Source organism: Leopardus geoffroyi, chromosome D2 (assembly GCF_018350155.1).
Source record: "Leopardus geoffroyi isolate Oge1 chromosome D2, O.geoffroyi_Oge1_pat1.0, whole genome shotgun sequence".
Lineage (NCBI taxonomy): Eukaryota > Metazoa > Chordata > Mammalia > Carnivora > Felidae > Leopardus > Leopardus geoffroyi.
The window spans coordinates 88210952-88229764 of NC_059334.1; the positions used below are offsets into that span (position 1 = coordinate 88210952).

The 18813-nt window shown below is 54.6% G+C and overlaps 1 protein-coding gene and 1 long non-coding RNA gene across 3 annotated transcripts; both read right to left on the reverse strand.

Moving 5' to 3' along the window:
* Positions 1-1502: 1502 nt before the first annotated feature.
* On the reverse strand, positions 1503-9956 carry ECHS1 (enoyl-CoA hydratase, short chain 1). 2 transcript variants are annotated; one of them, XM_045439347.1, is made up of 8 exons: positions 9817-9956; positions 8464-8661; positions 7852-7979; positions 6968-7067; positions 5688-5792; positions 5088-5207; positions 3525-3592; positions 1503-2533 (listed from the first exon to the last, which is right to left on the reverse strand). In XM_045439347.1, the coding sequence occupies exons 1-8, from the start codon at positions 9902-9904 to the stop codon at positions 2468-2470; spliced, it is 873 nt and encodes a 290-aa protein (XP_045295303.1). In that variant the 5' UTR covers positions 9905-9956; the 3' UTR covers positions 1503-2467. The 2 variants fall into 2 exon arrangements, with proteins under 2 accessions (XP_045295303.1, XP_045295304.1); XM_045439348.1 differs by lacking the exon at positions 5688-5792 and having other exon boundaries at positions 9817-9941.
* Positions 9957-11255: 1299 nt separating this feature from the next.
* LOC123577269 lies at positions 11256-18729 on the reverse strand. The gene is made up of 2 exons (XR_006701794.1): positions 18053-18729; positions 11256-12862 (listed from the first exon to the last, which is right to left on the reverse strand). It is a non-coding gene; the product is annotated as an uncharacterized LOC123577269 (long non-coding RNA).
* Between the last annotated feature and the right edge of the window lie 84 nt (positions 18730-18813).

The window sequence follows — 18813 nt, forward strand, 5'->3', positions numbered from 1 at the left end:
GGGGGTACACACTCCTGGCCCTATCCCAGCCCAAGACTGTGACTGGATCTGCACGTCCGGAAATGATGTCAGCTGTGTTCCAGCCTCTGGACCACCTGCCCACACCTACCTGCAGGACACAGTGGAGGAGGCAACTGTCACGAGTGCTCCCGGGTCACCACTGAGCCGCAGGGAGAGAGGGCTCCCGGGGATGTGCGCTCTGAGGCTCAGCTCCTGGACGAGTGCCTGCGTGGGCAGAGCTCTGCCCTGGTTTGTGAGCAGCACTCACCGTCCCCTGACAGGTGGGGCTGTCTCTGTAGAGCAACGCTGGCAGGGTGAGGGCTGGGGATGGCGTGGCAGCCGGCGGGCGCTTTCCCCTCACCCGGGCCCATCAGTTAGCCGGCAGCTGCTGTGCCACATGCACCAGCGTCGACAGCTAGCTGGGTCCCCGTGGTGCCCGGCGCTCACCCGTAGATGCTCACGTCCCGGCCTCACCTCAGAGGGTCCGATGATGTTCTGAGGCTGGGCCCCTGCCCTGGGGTAGTGACTGCTCGTTTCGCCCCTGAAGCTCTCAGGCGGGACATGGGTCTCCGTCCTGTGCTGCAGGGCTTTTGCTCATGGACCTGGTGAGGGACGGTTTGGAGCACCACGCTATGCTGGCCCAAGAATTGAGCGGCAGACGTCTGGTGGGGTGTGGGTGGCCTCCCGTGACTGGGGTCCCTCCATTACCCAGTGCCCTGCACGGTGTGATCCAGGGGACGCAGCTGGCCCACCAGAGTCTGAAGCCAACAGAGGAGACGTGCTGTAGAAATTTGCTCTCCTACCGCAGGTTCCGCTGGACGCCTTGGAGACCTCACATGCCAGGGCCCCCATGGTTCTGGCCCAGGTCTGGGGGCACGTGCATTCCAGCAAACACCCCAGGGGTTCGGTTCGGATGCATGTGGTGCCTAACATCAGTGCCGGAGACTCAGCCTGCCTGGCCCTGAGAAGCACCAGGGAGAGGCTAGCCGACGAGTTTAGATGGGACGGGGTAGGGCAGGTCCCTGTCACAGGCAGCCTGTCCCTTGACAGGCTCACTTCTCAAAATCTTACAGACACGCTCACGCTGAAGCACGAGGATTCACATACAGAACGCTCACCATGGTGTTTTGCACACAGTTCTGGTAACTGGATACTGGACGCAGCCTAAAATCCAACAGCAGGGGAAATAAACCACAACATACCTGCATAATTATGTATTTCAGGGCCATCGGGCGGGATGCTCGCAGGACCGTTACTCAGCCATGAGAAGAAATCAAACTCCATTGTGTGCTATGACCTGGACAGAACTTGGAAACACACTAGATTCCTGGACACAGAAAGAAGGTGGCTGAGGCAGCACCAAGGCTGAGAGGTCATGGTTTGGAACAGGGGTTAGTGTTTAATGGGGACAGAGTCTCTGTTCGGAGGATGAAGCAGCATGGAGATGGGCAGCAGGGAAAACACCGCGAACACACTTGGAGAGTGAAAAACGGATGAGGTGGTAACCTGTACGTTACATGTATTTTACTGCAAGTAAAAGAATGCTCGTCGAACACGAGAAGAGGGTGCACTTGTAGGACGGGAGTGGAAGAAGCAGTCACGCTTTGGAGAAGCGTGGATGCAGAATTCCATTTTTATAAAAAAGAACACTGAGCTCCGCACTCACGTGCGCACGTGTGTGCACAGAAATATCTAGAAAGCCCCGTGCCTGTTAGCAGTGGTTACCCTGTGTGATGGGTGACTTACTTCATGGACTTCTGTGCTGTGTGACTGTTGTCACAACAACAAAGCGGAAGTTTGCACAGCGATGTGATGCTCACCTCCAGAGGAGAAAGGCACGATGCGATTTACGTCTGCCACGTAGTCAGCAGCGCCACCCTCGGAGCGGCACGTTCGCTGGCTGTGAAACCACACAGCGACCCAGCAGGGGACACACTTCCATCTGAGCATGACACGCTGTACACACTCACTATCTCAGTTCCTGAAATTGAGTAAAAACTTAAACACGCCAAAGGCTCGTGAGCAGAATTATTTTCAGTTTATTTTGAGAGTGTGCGCGCGCAAGCAGGGTGAAGAGGCAGAGAGAGGGAGACAGACTCTCAAGACAGAGAACCTCAAGCAGGCTCTGTGCTGTTAGCGCAGAGCCCGACGTGGGGCTTGGTCTCATGAACTGTGAGATCGTGACCTGAGCTGAAATCAAGAGTCGGACACTCAACCGACTGAGCCCCCCCGGCGTCCTGAGCAGAATCTGATTAAGAAGAATATGCTTAGTCAGGACGTGAACACACTCCAAGTGCCGATTCTCACGGCTGCTGGGTTCAGACTGCCCACCACTGAGAGCACGAGCCCCGAGGAGCTGAGTGTCACCCACACAGCCCTTTACCAGAGAAGGACTGATTTGCTTCTAAAACTGTCAGACTGTATTTTCTCTCTTTAAGTAGAGACTTCAAGGCGGAGACAGAGGCGCTCACTGGTCTTTGAAACTGGCCTTTCTCTTTTCCACAAATGCAGTCATCCCTTCCTTCCGGTCTTCCTGGTGGGAAAGGGAAAAAAGGCGGAGATGGACATTTGTCAAGCGCGGGGCTCAGCCTGTCTGGGGTTTGCTCAGTCTGTCGGGTTCCTCTGCCCTCCGATTTCCAGAGTGGTGGGGGCACCGGGAGGGAGGGCCCTGCATTGGGATCGCCTGGAAACCTGGGAGTGACCCAGATTCCCTGACCACTTAGGGTTGGCCTGGAAATGACGGTTTTATATGTCACTCAGCCCCAGGTCTGATCATTCCGGGGCCACTGATTTACATGTCAAATAAACTCTCATCCACAGAGAAGCTCAGATGCACGTGTTTGGGTCATTCACCTGTTCTGCACCTGGTTTAGTGGCGGTCTGTGTCAACGAGTATCCTGAGTGCCAGGGAGCAGGACACGGAGTGCAAGCCCACCTTGCACCTTTCTCTGCGAGCGCGCATGTGCACACACGTACACACACACCCTTCCCTGCACGCGCATGTGCACACACGTGCACACGCATACCTTCACTCCCTCGACAGGCAAAGCTATTTCTGATCTCTTTTTTATGAAACACCTACATAAGACTTTCTGATAAAAAAGAGGTTTTAATGACCATTACAAGACTGACCACCTTTCGGTCACTGTCAGAAATCCTAGAAAACACTGCTCTGAAGCTCTGGGTTGCAGTTTCAGAACACATTCAAATTCCGTTCCCAGCAATTTGACAGATCTAGGAAAATTATGGGCAAGCGGACTGCATTTACGTGCGGGAGCTTGCTGTCTAAGAGTGCAGTTCCTAAGACCTTCCGTAACAGGAAGCCACCCTGTAAGAGCTTCCATACGCTGCACTTATTTGTGAAAATCATGCTCACAGACAGGATACATCTGATCCAGTTACTGAGGGAGTGAATGGTTCAACCAAAGAGAAATGGTATCTAATGAAAAAATCTACAAGGAAATTCTCCGTGATTTTTATGGCTGGGACACTTGTGACGCCACATCTGAGCGTTGTTTACTCACAGTAGCGAACGTTGAATAGAAGAGCTTCTTCTCCAACTTGTTTCCCTCTGTTAATGTCATTTCAAAAGCTGAAAAAGAAAATCCTTAAGTCATGAACTCCGGTGTTAGATGTGGGAACATATAAATTTTTTACAGCGATAGGGAACATTTCCCGCTGACCCACATCAACCTCCATTTCACCCTGATTGAGACCGCAGCCTGGGAAACCCTCCCTGGCTGAGACATCAGCAAAGCCACCTGCTCAGAGGGCTTCCTGAGCTTCCTGCCCAGTGGCCGAAAAAACAGAGGCATGAGGAAATGAGTAAGAGTTTAACGACCAACTCTGTCCAATCCCAAGAGAATCTGGGAGCCTACAGAAGTAGATGTATTTCACAAAACATTAAAAAAATAAGAATTAAAGGGGTGCCTGGGTGGCTCAGTCAGTGGAGCCTCGGACTTTGGCTCAGGTCATGATCTCATGGTTCGTGGGACTGAGTCCTGTGTCAGCCTCTGCGCGGACAGTGTGGAGCCTGTTGGGGATTTTCCCTCTCCCTCTGCCCCTCCCCTGCTTGTGCTTTCTCTCAAAAGAAATAAAAATTACAAAAAAAGAAGAAAAAAAAGGATTTATTAAAAACAAAAAAGGGAATCAAAACCAGAAAAAGGAACATTGTGCCAGAACAGAGTCCTGGAGTCCCGGGCAGTAAGAACGCCATTGCTCTGGGCCCCGTCTTTCTGGCGAAGGTGCAGTGTTTCTCTTGGCTGAGCCCCAGGAGCATCAGGTCCTGGGCGAGGGGTGGAACGGTGGCAGGTGCCTCTGACTGTGGCCTCACGGACACTCTGCAGGAACAGCAGCGTCCGCTTCTGGAGTGTGTGCTACCCACACACCCCCGCAGTGAAGCGTCACAAACACCAGCTCACTCCAGTAAGGTGGCGGCAGCCCAGGGTGACCAGCTTTCCCGCATATGAGTGCAGGCCCCGGGGCCTCAGCAGCCATCTCGGGCCCACAATCTTCTAGGCAGCACCAGGCAAGACCCCCCAATGCCTGGACCACGTGCTCCGTTAAAACTCCAGAAATTCTCAGAAGGGCCACAGCTGCTTGGCCGGTAGAGAGCAGATGGAGTCTGGAGCCACGAGGGGCAGCAGGCACGCTGACCCCGGTTCACAAGGGTGTCCACGAGCCTATACTACCCGCCCGGCCCTGCCCACGGCACAGCCCACACCCTGCTGTGGACAGGGAAGCATCCCCCACCAGGTTCTGGGGGCTGAGCCGACTTTCTCAGGAGCCAGGACCATCCTGCCCATCCCACCCATTTCCCTGTAACCCAGAGCTCGTCACCCTCTGTCCCTCAGGCTGGCTCCTTCCTTGGGTTGTGACAGCAAGGGGACTCAGAAGGTTTCAGGAGAATCTGTAGCCAGCAACCAAACACTAGAACTCTACAAAGAGCCAGGATCACAACATGAAGAACCTCGTGATTTCTGTCCAGGGTGGGTTAAGATGCATGACTTAGAACCAAAGCCTCGAGGCTCACGACTGTCCCTGTGCTGCCCGGCCCTTGGACCTCCGCCTCCCGGCAGAACCCCCACCTGCATTCACGGACTCTTTGGCCATTGCTGCTATGATTTTGGAATTGCTGGCAATTTTCTCCGCACACCGGATGGCTTCTTCGACCAGTGTCTCCACAGGAAAAATTTTGCTTACAAGACCTAAAACACAAAAAGGTAAATAACATGGGAAAACAGCACTGGTTATGTTTTTCTGAGTCATGATGCTGTGCCAAGAGCCCGGGTCTTCTGGGTGCTAACAAGGGGCTGCAGTGACACAGTAAAGGCTCCACGCCATCCCTGAGGTGGGGCCGATGCCCTCTGCTGCTGGGGCCACTAGGCTCTCACAGACACATAAATTAGGAACAGAGAGTCCCCCAGGGGCAGAGAAGGAGTGTGTCCGCCGAGGGTCTCCAAGATCCCCCACCGCTGACACTGGGCTTGGGAAACAGGATGGTTTTCTAATGATTCTTTAACCAGATGTTTGTTTTAGTTATTTTATACGTGGGGCATTCCCAATAAAAAACAAAGGCAGCTGTTCCCGGGGTTCTCGGGACACCGGAAAGCACGGCTGGACACAGCCCTCCCCTCTCTGCTCAGCTCCCCGTGAGGGCGGCTCCATGGGGCAGCGCTGGCTCCCACCTGCTTGCTTGGCATCCTGGGCAGAGATCCGGTCACCAGTGAGGACCATCTCCATGGCCAGTGACTTTCCAACAGCACGGGTCAGTCTCTGGGTGCCCCCTGCACCTGCAGGCACAGAAGGCTGCAGGTCACAGCCAGTTCATGGCCAGTGCAAGCCAAGACGCTACAGACACACTTCCAGCAAGTTCTGAGGGGTGAAGATGGGCCCCGTGGGTGGGGCAGGTGGGCAGAATGGAGGCAACTTAAAGCCCTCAGGGGAGGCTCCTTTTCCTACTCAGGCCCCACGCCTGGCAGGCCGAGTCCTCTGCATGAGCAGCTCTCTGGCAGGAGTCAGGCTGCTCAGACCCTGGCCCTGCGCAACCTGGAGGGCAGCTGGGGTGGCCTCTGACAGTGGCCTGCTGCCCTCAGGGTATGGAGTGAGGCCAAGGGCTCCACCTCCTGGGCTGCTGAGTGTGTCTTTATCTCCAGTGCTGGCTTCTGTGCACCCCACTCACCCTCCTGCTCACTTGACACTCTGCAGCTGGAAAAACAGCGATCTGCCCAGTCATCTGCCCCACGCTGAACCCCAGGCTGCCAGGATGAGCCAAGGGGACCACCTGAGGGAGATACCCCAGGTACTCAGGCTCAGGTACTATTTCAAGGAAGCGCAGGCCTTGGGCACAAGGACAGAAGAGCCCGGTGGTCAGCAGAGCTCATCCAGGGCTTTCCTTGCCCGTATCTGACCCCACAGCTGCTCCCTGCCTGCCGGGCTGCTCAGGAGATACTGTAAGCTCCAGGCTGTACGTGCAGGGCAGAGACCCTGTGGGGAAGTGAGCCAGGAGTCCTCATCAAGTGGTCCCCAGGGCACAGAGGAGTCACTGTTTGCCCACGGATCCCGTCAGCCTCCTTGTGCGGTATCTGATTCCCTGCTCTGTTGAACCTGGGGTCACAAGCCAGAATCACTGCAACTATAATGCAATATGCAGCCGGCCACTCCTACTAGCGTCTGACAAGGAATCGGGCTGTCATTAAAGGAGACTGCGCAGCCGGAGGCTCTTGAGCCACTGTCTGAGCACTGTTGTGTCCTCTGGGGCTTAGTGTGCTGGCCAGCAGAGGTAGCAATGGGAGCAGAAAGGTGGCCGCCGGGCCAGTGCTCGTTCGGCAGCCCGGGGTCCCTCGTCAGATGCAAGCTGCGTGCTTTTGTCTATTGGTGGAAAAGCCCGTCACTCCCTGAGACGTGGGCAAATTCCAGAGAATTATCTGAAGGAAGACTTTACATTAGAGAGGCCATCACGCTTTACCTGGGATGGTTCCTAGTAGGATTTCCGGCTGCGCAAACTGGGCTTTCTCTCCGGCATAAATGATGTCACACATCATAGCAATTTCGCAGCCGCCACCAAGCTGCAAAACATGAGGCGCCACCAGGAAACCCAGTCAGAAATTCACTCTATCTGCCTAAATTTTCTGTTAAAATGAACCTGCCCAAGAGTAGCAAGATTCACACAAGAGATGCAAAGTTAGTTACGTGTTCCCATAAATTACCCACAAATGGCTGATGCTGGCAACGGGCCCAACAGCAAACTCTCTCAGCTCTGTGGGTCCCACAGGCTCGAAGGCAGCCTCGAAGGCAGCCAGGGAGTTCATGAATTAGCAGGCAGGATGGTGGTCCAATAAACCCGACTGGCTGACCCCGGCTTACCCAAGGGGAGCTTTGTTAAAGGATCACTAACAGAGCTGCCTTCATCACTTCGCTACGACCAGCCCCAGTGCCTTTGAGTGCCCATGTGCCTGGACAGAGTCCCTGAACTACCACGCGGAGAACACGTCTCTCAACGGCGGCAGAGGCTGTCAGTTTACAGGTGCAGGGCAGGCTGCAGTCATTAAAACTGTACAGAAAAGGCAGAACGCAGCCTATATCCTAGTAGAGGCAGTCGTTCCCTGGAGTCATGGGGGCTGCGGTGGGGACGGAGGGGCTCTCCTAACAAAGGAACCAGAAAGCCAGCGGCTGAACGTCCACTAACAAAAGCCAGTGCCGTAACGTGTTCGCTCTGTGCTTCCCGGGTCTTTGGCGTCACTTGGTAGGAAGGGCATGATGGCTGGTAACTACACTCTGGCCTTTTCAAAACAAAAATCAGTTATTTGATGCCTGCCAGTGTGCTGAGAGGAGGTGTGGCCCGACACTCACGGCGTAGCCATTGACAGCAGCTATGACTGGCTTCTTAACCCGGGCAAGTCGGTCCCAGTGGCTCAAGAACATGCTGGAGTAACAGTCCTGGAACGTTCGGCTCTGCATCTCCTTGATGTCGGCTCCAGCTGGGGGGTGGAAACGAGGTCCCAGTTACGAGAGCAGAGACCCCATGTTGCTATGGGAGCTGTGAGTGTGTAGGAACCTGTGAAGCAGGACCCGTGAGGCGATGGCCACAGGGACAGAGGCGATACACCATGGTATTTGTTGACGGAGGTGACACAGAGGGACCGCGGGATAGGAACCAGGTGCAAGCGGGACTCAGAAGGCTTATTCATTAGTCACTTAAGCCCTCAACGCACATAAAACCCGACTGTCGGGGACCCGAATTCCTCTCAAACTCATTTTGCTGGTGGAGCACACTTGAATGTTAAACAGACAGAGCAGTTATTTGAAGAAACACTGGTGTCGTTTACGCTTTGCATTTAAAGAAACCCCAAGTACTAAAGCGTCTGATGCTGCCGCGGAGGTCTAAGTGCCTACAATGCCATGTGCCACGGTCAGACCGCCCCTCCGACACCTGGCTGACCGGCGGCCATGCTGCCCACACACCTGCAAATGCCTTCTCCCCACCCGTGAGGACGATGGCCCCCACAGCGGGGTCCTCCTCAAAGGCGTCCAGTGCCCGGTTGAGCTCCATCATCAGGCCGTTGCAGAGCGCGTTGAGTGCTTTGGGGCGGTTCAGTTGGATCAGCCCCACGTTGCCGTCCTTCCCCTTCTTTTCTGTGATGAGGTACTCAAAGTCAGCACCTGGGGTGAGAGGGGACAAGGGATTTCCATTCACGTAGGCATCAAACCAGCGGGACTTAACCCGTCAGTGGACGGAGTGACCCTGACATGTCCCCGGCCCAGTCCTCAGGCAGCAGCACACAGCTTTCAGCCTCATGGGTGGCCCCTGTACCAGTCTCTACCCTCACAGAGGTGTGAACATTTCCTTAAGCTAGAAAGCAAACCCAACAATAAAGAGCAGCCCACAGCGGCCTTCCTTCTCCTGCATGTGCTGGTCAACACTGCCCAGAACCTGCACTAGGGACATCCCGTGACCCTGCAGAAACAAGGGATGGGGACATAGGTTCCTTCAACAAATGCCAACTCGGTGGCAGAACCAAGCTGCGGACAGAACACAGCAGGAGGCACACACAGGGAAAAGGTGACTGCCGCGGCCGGGAGGGTCAGGCCGCTCAGATTTGGGGGGTCAGTAAGGCCTGGAGAGGAAGAAGTGTAACCTGGGAAACCACAGGTGTGTGTGGGGTGAGGATGGGCACCTACCCTGGGGGTCGGTTGGGGAGCGACACGGAAAATACTTAGCAGCAGCACGAATGCTGCCTGGGAAACGACGGCTGACTGCAGGTCAGGGGCAGAAGCGAACCTCAAGGAAACGGAGGTAAGACCACAGGCCGTGGCAGCGGGCAGTCACGTGGGTACCTGCGTGGGTACCCGCCAAAGGAAGAGGAGGCAGGGATTCGCCCAGCTCAGGGACAGGCCAAGCGCTCCTCGGGAGGCCCCCGGCCCCGGCTGAAGGCTGAGTGCGGGACGGGCCGGCCAGACCTGGGGCAGCAGCGGACACGGGCGGCCCGCACTGGAGGCCTGCCGGACCAAGCACGTGGCCGTTTCCAATCCCGAGGCCCCAACTGCACCTTCTCTTGAACTCCCGAAAACCAACAAGCAAACTGAAACGGCCAGCGGTCTCGGCACGTGGTCCTGATCCCAACCGAGGGGGCACCAGTAACCCCAGAGCCCAGCGGGGGAGGCGGCAGGTGCTGAGGGGCGGGGTCAGGCCCTGGCGGCGACTGCGGGTACTGAGGGGTCAGCTCCGGGGTCAAGCAGGGTCAGGCCCGGGAGTCCCAGGTGCGGCCGCGGTGCCGGGCCCCCACCCCGGGTTCGCGCCCTCGGCCCCGCACTCACCGGAGGCGAAGGCGCGCAGGGCCGCGCAGCCGAGCCGGGGGCGCAGCGGGCCGCGGACGCAGCGTAGCAGGGCGCGCAGGGCGGCCATGGCGCTCTGGGACGAGTCGCCCCGCCCCGCGGAGCCGCCCCCGGCTCCGCCAGTCAGGGCCCGGCCCGCCTCCTGGCCGGCGTCGCGAGAAGGCGAGGGCATCGCGAGACCAGCGGCGTGCCGGAAGAGGGCGTGACGAGGCCGGGGGAAGGGGTCGAGGCTCGAGGAGCCAAACCCGGCGCGCGGGTGGCGGCGGTGGGTTGAGGGGTTTTGGGGGGCCCCGGGCGGCGGACACCAGCCCTGAAGATGCCGAGGGCCAGGCCCGCCGCTGTCTGACCGCCCGTGGGGACCCCAGTCAAGCCGCCTGACGTGCCCGGGAAGGTCGCCAGGGGCTGCCGGGGCCTCTTCTTGACCTTGACCTTTAGCCTTCGGCCCTTGCCACCCCGTTCCGGACGTGTCCCCCCACTTCCGGGACGAGCCCCCACGCGGCTTTCCCGGAGGCCGGGTTCGGGGCAGGGCTCGCGGGCGCGGGGTCCCAAGCCTGTGCGCCCTTGGGGACGCCCTGGGTCTCTCACCCGCCTCCCCCCCAGTCCTGCACGACTAGCGTGACCACGGGGTCGGAAAGAAGCTGAACGGAGTGATGGTTCCTGAGCGCTGTCCCGGTGGTGGCTGGCATTCTGTTGGTGCTTCGCCCCCGCAGCCCCGCGCGCTCGGCGCCGCGGAGACATTGTGCTGTCCCTGGCCCGCGTGCGCTCACGGTGGGGCGTCCCTGGCTGCACCTCCCGCGCACACGGTGCGGTGCGTCCCGGGCCCTCACGCTCGGTGTTGCATAGTCCCCAGCACCGAAATTTTTGTACGTGTAGGTCTAGACAGCGTGCGTGCGTCACCGTACTGATCGTTTACACTGGCGGCCAGGTAGCTACTGAATACTAGATTATGGGTAGCTTTATAAAAGTAATATTTAACTAAATTTTAAGAATGACCTTGTAAGTTTAAATTCTTTTGGTTGTAAGTTACGAGTGCTCAGACACCAGGCTTCCATTTGTATCTTGTGCAGGCTCTGCAAATGGAGACAAAAGACAGAGTCTACAAGTGGAAAGTACAATGGGAGTTTTAAGTAAATAAAAAATTCAAACCAGAACCGAATACTCGGCAAGGTTTATTTCAAGGCTGAGGGTGGAATAAAGACCTTTTCATGCAAACAGAAACATTGCCAACTCTGTGCTAAAGGAGACTGTGTCCGCGTGGGCTACACGGCTGGAACAGGCACACAAAATGAAATGGTTCCGGCATGAGAGAAGTTTCTGGGACCCCAGGGCTGGTGTTGAGGAGGGTGCCTGCTGTCCTCCATGAGGACAAGAGCACAAGTGACAGAACAAATGTATTAACCTTCAAAATAAAAGTCACTTACTTTACCAGCAAAAATGGGTTTATTTGGAAATAGCAGAGAAGAGCAATTAGGGACATGCCAGCTATAGTCCAGTGCAACAGAGGAGAGGAACTTTATTTTATGCAGAAGGAGGACTTTGGGAGGCACTGCCTCAAACTAAAGTCTTTTGGAGAGAAGCAAGAGTTCCTGGTGATGAGCGTTTCTTGGCTGAGTTGCAGGAGTGGTCCTTGTTTTTGGGCACATGCAATGTTCACCTCTTCCTGTAGGGGCCTGTAATTGATGATCCTTTATTCCCAAGGATTCTTATGTTGGGTCTGTAATTCACAATTCCTGTAATCCACATGGAGTGGTATGGCTCCCCCTTTTGGCCTCGGGACTCTATTTTGGTGAGGTTTCTCTTATTGTGGTGTGTGTATATATACATCTATACATATATATATGTATACATATATATGTACATATACATATATATGTATACATATATATACATACACATATACACACACATACATACATATATATATACATACATATACACACACATACATACACACACACACACATACACATATATATGTTGGGCCTCAGCAAAGTTTAAAACCTTTGTATTCCAAAGGACACCACGAAGAAAGTGGAAAGACAACCCACAGAATGAGAAAAATTTTTTGCAAACAAAAGATGTGATAAGGGTCTTGTGTCTAAAATATATAAAAACACTTTCAACTCCATAATAAAAAGGCAACCCATTAAAAAATGGGCAAAGGAGGGGTGCCTAGATGGCTCAGTCGGAAGGCCGTGCGACTCTTGATCTTGGGGTTGTAAGTTCGAGTTCCACGTTTGGTGTAGCGGTTACTAAAAAGTAAACCAAAAAATGGGCAAAGACTTGAACAGAAACTTCTCCAATAAAGATATACAGATGACCAATGTGCGCACAAAAAGGTGCTCAGTATCTGTAGTCACTAGGGAAATGCAAATCAAAACCACAATGAGAGATCACCTCATACTAGAATGGCTGTAACCGAAAAGGACAGATAATGGTAACTGTTCGCAAGGATGTGGCGAAATTGGAAGGCTTATTCACTGCTGCTGGGAATGTAACAATGCAGTCACTTTGGAAGGTAGTCTGGCAGTTCCTCAAAAAGTTAAACATAGTGTGACCATGTGACCCAGCAATTCTACTCCTGCGTACATACCCAAGAGAATGAAAACATAGGTCTACACAAAATCTTGTTCGTGAATATTCATAGCAGTGTTATGCATAGTATCAAAAATGTGGGAAGAAAATCCAAACGCCGATCACCTTAATGGGTAAAAATGTGGTATGTCTGTATAATGGGTGCATTAAAATGGATTAGAATACACAATAGAATGTTATTTGGCAATAAAATGAGGTGTACTGACACCTGCTACAATGTGGGTGCACGATATGCTGAGTGAAAAAGGCCCTGTACTATTGTATGACTCCATTTACACAAACGTCCAGAATAGGCAGATCCATAGCGGCAGAAATCAGATTAGTAATCGCCAGGGGTTGCAGAAGGGGTGTGGTGGGGCACTGCTAAAAAGGAGGTTTCTTCTTGGAGTGACGAGCATGTTCCAAGCTTGCTTGTGGTGATGGTTTCACAGCTCTGTAAACATACTGTAAACCCGTGAGTTGCACACTTTAAACGGGTGAACTACATGGCATGTGAATTGTGATCAGTAAAGCTGTTTACAACTGGACAACCTGATTTACTTAGGTCACATGGGCAACGTCACTGTGTAGTTGCAGCCTCGATGGCCAGGGGTGGCCCTCGGGCTGATCAGAAGCTCATGACAGAAACAAGGGTGTCCTGTGTGTGCTTGAGCTGCTGCCGGTGGCCTCAGACACAGCCAAGTAGTCCAGCCCCGGTCGTGGCCATGGGACTTTTCTGTTTCCAAGAATGCGGGACAAGGATGACAGACCCAGCTACTGGTCACAGTGCTGGTTGCAGCTACAGTTTGATTCAGGCGGTGGTGCCATGGTGAAGGGACACAGGGGCAGGAGATGTCCTTTCCTACAGCCTGGGGACTAAGGTGCTCCCTCCCCCAGGTGTCAACCTAGCTGTCTTCTCTCCCCAGCCATAAACTCAAGTTGTGAACTTTGCCTTCTCTCCAATCACCCTCTACATGCACCCAGGCCTTCCATTCAGATGTCATCTGCATGGGCCACCACTGGGCTGGGGGCAGGGGTACACATGGAGCAGGCATTCAGTCAAGTGGTCCCTGCCTTCAAGGTGTAGGGCTGTGTCAAACAAGAAGATCCAGGGCAGTGGGCCAGAATCAAGTTTGAGTCCCCCAGACCCTGTTTCGGCCAGCTTCTTATCCAGGAATGATCAGGGCAGAATCTACCTTCCTAAATAGGCCCCTGCAACCCCTCGTGATCCTGATCTTACCAGTGTTGACTGAGAAAAGAGGCAGAGTTGAAGTAAAACAAAAGCATTATTTCGGGTCTCAGAATTGCAATTTGGGGAGTAGAGATTTGGGTAGCAGCCCAAATTGTGTCCTCCTAGGGAAAAAACATCAAGGTTTTTTATTTTGATCTTTTTCAAGTTTATTTATTCATTTTGAGAGAGAATGAGGGCAAGAGCAGGGGAGGGGCAGAGAGAGAGGGAAAGAGAGGACCCCAAGCGGGCTCCACACTGCACACAGCTCACAAACCGCGAGATCATGACCTGAGCTGAAATCAAGAGTCTGATGCTCAACTGACTGAGCCACCCAGGCACCCCAAAAGTCAGGGCTTTTTAAAGACCAAAGGGAATGCCTGTAGGCACTGTTTACTAGGAATTTTGATTGGTGTGGGCAGTAGAAAACTAATCTTGGCTGAATATAATCAATTGCTAAGGCTACCACTAAGCAAAGTCTTTCTGTGCTGCGTTGCCGGTGTTTGGGCAGAGTCCTTGGAGCCCAGTTCAAAGTTCATGGCTTTACCTGGTGAGGGCGTGAACAGGCTGTCCCCTTGAAGGCCCCTGGCTCCATCTGAAAAACTCCTTGACAAACATGACTCCATCTCATTTTACCTTTCACACCAGAAAGAACAGGCTGGCTGCTGGAGGAGGAGAAAGTCCCCACTCATGAGGTACCAGATGCTTGGGGTATGGACATCATCAAATACCTGTTTCTGGGCAGCCACTGGCAGACGATAAAGGGACAGGATAACCGAAAACATGGCACCGGGTAGTTTCAAGGGTGATAGACCCGGCTGACAGGACAAGGGCAGTGACAACGTGGCCTGAAAATGGGGCTGCAGCTGTGAGACACAGCCGGCCACCTGGAGAGAGGGCTGACATCTGGCCAGTTAGTCTGCCCAGAGTGACCAAGGCCCAGACGAGGAGGTCCCCCTCCCTGAAGGATGACGTGTGCCTCACGGCCCCATGGGTCGTGTCCTCGAGTGTGGCATTGTGCTGCCACATCAGGGGCAATGGGCGTGTCACTAGAAACTCTCTAACAAGCTCCAAACAAGCCACAATGACCCAGTTTTCTAGCCCTGCTTACAGGGGCTGCTTGCCACGCAAAACTAAGGCCCAGGCCAGAAGCCACGAGCTCTAAACAAGCCCCCAAGGCCCAGTTTGATCCAGTTCCGGCAGCGGGCTAACCCTCCAGGTGACCTTGGGATTGTAACAGAAAACACCCGCTAGCACCCTGACAGACCCACTGTGCCCATTGAGGGAAAACAGAGGTTGCGCTGACTCCAAGAAAGCCTCCTTCTTCCCTGAAAAACCCCGCCAGCTTGCTCACTAGCTCCTTAAGTACCCTGACGCCACAAAACCCTGACGCTGAGACCTGATCCAGGAGACGGAACCTTTAGAGAACAAGCTCCCCTTCTCTATTCTCTGGTCATTGAATAAATTACTGGCTTGCCATCAAATACTATTTGGTTATTTGGCAAACAGTACTGAGTAGGAACTAGCCACTTTGATAACAGATGGGCTTCTTGGGCTCCACCACCAGCTTGACTTCAGGGGTCACATCAGGGCTCTCACCACGGGCATACCTGTAGGAGACCCAGAGACCAGCAGCCACTTTCTGGAGTTTGGGACACCAAGAGTCTTTAATCTGTGGGCTGAAGTGTCCTCAGTGGTAGACCAGACATCTGGGACATTGACCACAGCTCAGTGACCCTGCTGAGTTGAACCCTGGGGGAACCCCAGGGCATACAGGGGGAACCTCTGAGGAGGAAGCCCCCTGCACCAGCGGCTTTACTCCGGGTGCGACAGTCGGGGGTAAAGTTTCCCCCAAAGGGAGAGCTCTCTCTTCCAGAAAACAGGTGACACTAGGGTCAGGGTGACTGTACCCCAAACATGTTTCATTGGATTCATCAGATCGGCAGGGATGTCAGGCTGAGTGACAAGGCCAGGGGTCTGGCGGTCAGCTCTGTGAACTGGTCTTGTCCTGGCACTGCTTCTGGGTTGCCTGCAACCTCCGGTTTCCTCCTGGGGCTTTATGTCCCTGCCAGGGGCTGTGCAGGGGTCAGGTGAGCGCCTCCAGTCAGAGGATGCACCTCTAGGGACCGGCACCCTCTGACACGCTGTGTTATCCCCGTCTTTCCCTGCACCAGACAGCCGTCAAGGATCCTATTGGGGAGCAGGGATGAGGTACGGGGGGGGAGGAGCCCAGGGCCACCTGCCCAGCATGCAGCTGCACAAAAGCTGCCCTCCAACCACTGTGGTCCCCAGGGGCAGAGATCGTTCCTGGCAGTCACTCGTGGGTGTCCCGGCCTGCTTGGTTGCCTATATGACCAGCCACAGAAACTGTTCAGTGTCGGGAGACAGGTCAGCCTGTGGTCTGGGCACTCTGCAAGAATTCTCAGACACTGCTTCCTGCCTGTGGCAGCACCCCTCCCAACATCATTCTTTTAAGGTGCGTGTATTGCTTGCATGTACATTTCATTGAGTCACATATTTACTCATATTTTTATGTCTACTTTCTGAATTCCACAAGGGCTGGGATTTTGCCACTATTTGGTCATTATTCAGGGATGAGTCTTCTGCACCTTGCATCATTTGAATAGGTATTCTCATGTTTAAGAAACTGTTAAGATTACAGGCAGTGGCCCTGGTGACTGTCCGGTGCCATCCTGGCAGCAGCCTGGAAGTCTGCCTCTGCACAGAGGCACGGTTGGGAGTGCGTCTCCAGCACCCAGAAAACTGACCGTCTGCACTCTCTTCCACTCTTTGGCTCCAAAATATACTCGCAGGCAGGCATGCATGCTGCACGCAGGACACCGGAACATGCTGGGGAGACTGGCCAGCCCAGAGGAAAGGCTTAGAGATACTGATGGGGGGGGGGCTCCCCAATCAACAGGCCCCCTGAGCACCCCAGAGTCAAACTCAAATTTGATGAGTCCCACTTACAAGTCTAATATTTCCAAAAAGCCTTCTGGTATATTCCTCCTCACGAGCAAACACACATTAGCTGATGGCGTGTAAAGCGTCTTCCTGAAAGCTAGGAACGGAAGGAACAGCAAAGAGATCACTCAGAGCAAACATACCAGGCAGGAGAATGATACTGCAGTGTTTCTCATTCATAGCCTCGGACATTGCTCACTTGAAGCAAGAGCAGCACTTCTCTAAACACTGACGTGAGTGGAGGAAGAAAGAGCTCTTGGGAACTAGACACTGTGACGGTGGAAACAAAAGCTCATGGGAGAAATCCCGCAGAAAGCAGAGCAGAGGGTGCAGATGGAAAACGGCAGCGACTACGTTCGAGGCTCAGGCTCAGACCTCTGACATCCTAAAACAGGAATTCTAGTTTTTTAAAATTTCTTTAGAGAGAAAGAGAGACAGCACATGACAGGGGAGGGGCAGAGGGAGAGAATCCCCAGCAGGGTCCACGCTCCCACCACCCTGGGATCACCATCTGAGCCGAAATCAAGAGCCCGACGCTCCATCGACTGCACCACCCATGCACCCCCTAACATAGGGATTCTGGAAAGAGGAAATGTGGAATCGAGGAACAAGTCATTGGTAGAAATGATCGATTAGTGAAACAGCCTACGAAAGAAGTTCCCGGGAGAGAGGGACAGGCGTTTCCCGACTGAGGGCTCTTTGAGTTCCCATCACAGTGAAAGAAAATCCAGGCACTTGGAGCCACCACGTGGTGAAATTTCAACAGATGATCCTGAAAATTTGCAGGGAGGAACCAGCCTCCACTGTGGTAAAGGATTATAAATTGAAAGCCTGGGAATTTCTTAACAGCACCCCTAACAATCAAGGGAACAATGCCTTCACAGTCTGAAGGAAGAAGCCTCTAACCTAGAATTCTTTGCTCAGAGCGTGTGAGGGCAAATCAAAGACATTTTCAGGTCTGCAGTAACATTAAACAAAAAAGATATCCCAGACACCTCTTCTGAGCTTCACCAAAACAGGTGAGTGAATCAAGGAAAAAGAAGCCCAGATGGCTGGAGAGGGCCAGCACAGGTGGAGAGAAGGGAATCCTTCAGGAGATGGACGGGGGAAACCCAGACAGACCATCCGCCCAGACTGGAGCCGACCGAGGAGTTCGCGGCTGAAGCCTGCAGAGCCTCCCGTCCCTGGCCACCCTCGCCCGCGGGCACAGGTGGCCACAGAAAGCCCACGGAAGCCTCCGGGTGGGCTAGGGCGTGGCTAAGAAGGAATGACATGCGCTAACACGTGGTTACAGGAAAGCCTTGGGCAGAGGGCAGGAACTTTCTAATTCTTGCAAGACCTTCCTGAACTAGGGGAATTCTCTCGAGAGGCCGGTGTGCTTGATTAAGCACTAAACGGCTTCTGGGACCAGTGGGGGGGGAGGGGGAAAGTGCTAGAAAGTTCTTCACTTACCTTCGTTTATCTTGAACTTCGTACACCTTGAACTTCGTACTTGATGTGTGGTACACGTGTGTATAAAGATACGTGACCACGTACACACAGAACAGTGTCGTCGCCGAGAGACTGTCGCGCAGTCCCGCTTTGTACGTGCTAAGCTCTCCCGGTCCCACCCCGACGTCACGGCCGTCCTCGACTTCCACCTACGGGCTCCACGACGCCCTAAGGTGAAGGCGCTCACCTGCTTTTCCGAGGCAGGAGAGAGGCGTCTCCTCCGCCTCCTGGTCGCCTTTCCCACGTCTCCTTGGAAAGGACACACGAGCCGCCTGGCCGGCCGCCGGCCGCATCCTCCCCCCGTGGGGACACTCGCCCACACGGCCCAGTAGCGGGCCTTCGGCGCCTGCAACCGGGCTGGAGACACGCACGGGCGGCGCCACGCTCGCCCTTGCCCGGCCTGCACTTCTGCGCCACCAACATGGCCGGGAACCCCGAGCCCAGCCCACAGGGTCTCGTGGTGGGGCTGGCGCCTGAGCCTGGCCTCGCCCCGCGCCCTTGGCTCCTTGCTCCACCTCCGGGCCTACGCCTTCTGGCCTCGGGCCAGCAGCCCTTCGCCCGCCGCCCCCCATCCACCTGCAGTCCCGCCCCGCGCCGCTCCGCGCCCACCGCGCCCACCGCGCCGCGCTTCCACCAGCCCCACCCCCGCCCCACTCCCCACTCCCCACTCCTACTCCCATTACCTCCAGTTCCGCCCCGCCCCTCGCCCCGCCCCTCGCCCC

Bases quoted from the DNA above. Each gene is read 5' to 3' on its own strand.
- ECHS1 (XM_045439347.1), bottom strand. From the start codon at position 9,904: ATGGCCGCCCTGCGCGCCCTGCTACGCTGCGTCCGCGGCCCGCTGCGC. The intron at 7,980-8,463 runs GTGTGTGGGCAG...TCCACCCCCCAG, and splicing joins TGGGGAGAAGGCATTTGCAG to CTGGAGCCGACATCAAGGAG. The intron at 7,068-7,851 runs GTGAGTGTCGGG...CATGTTTTGCAG, and splicing joins CTGCTGTCAATGGCTACGCC to CTTGGTGGCGGCTGCGAAAT.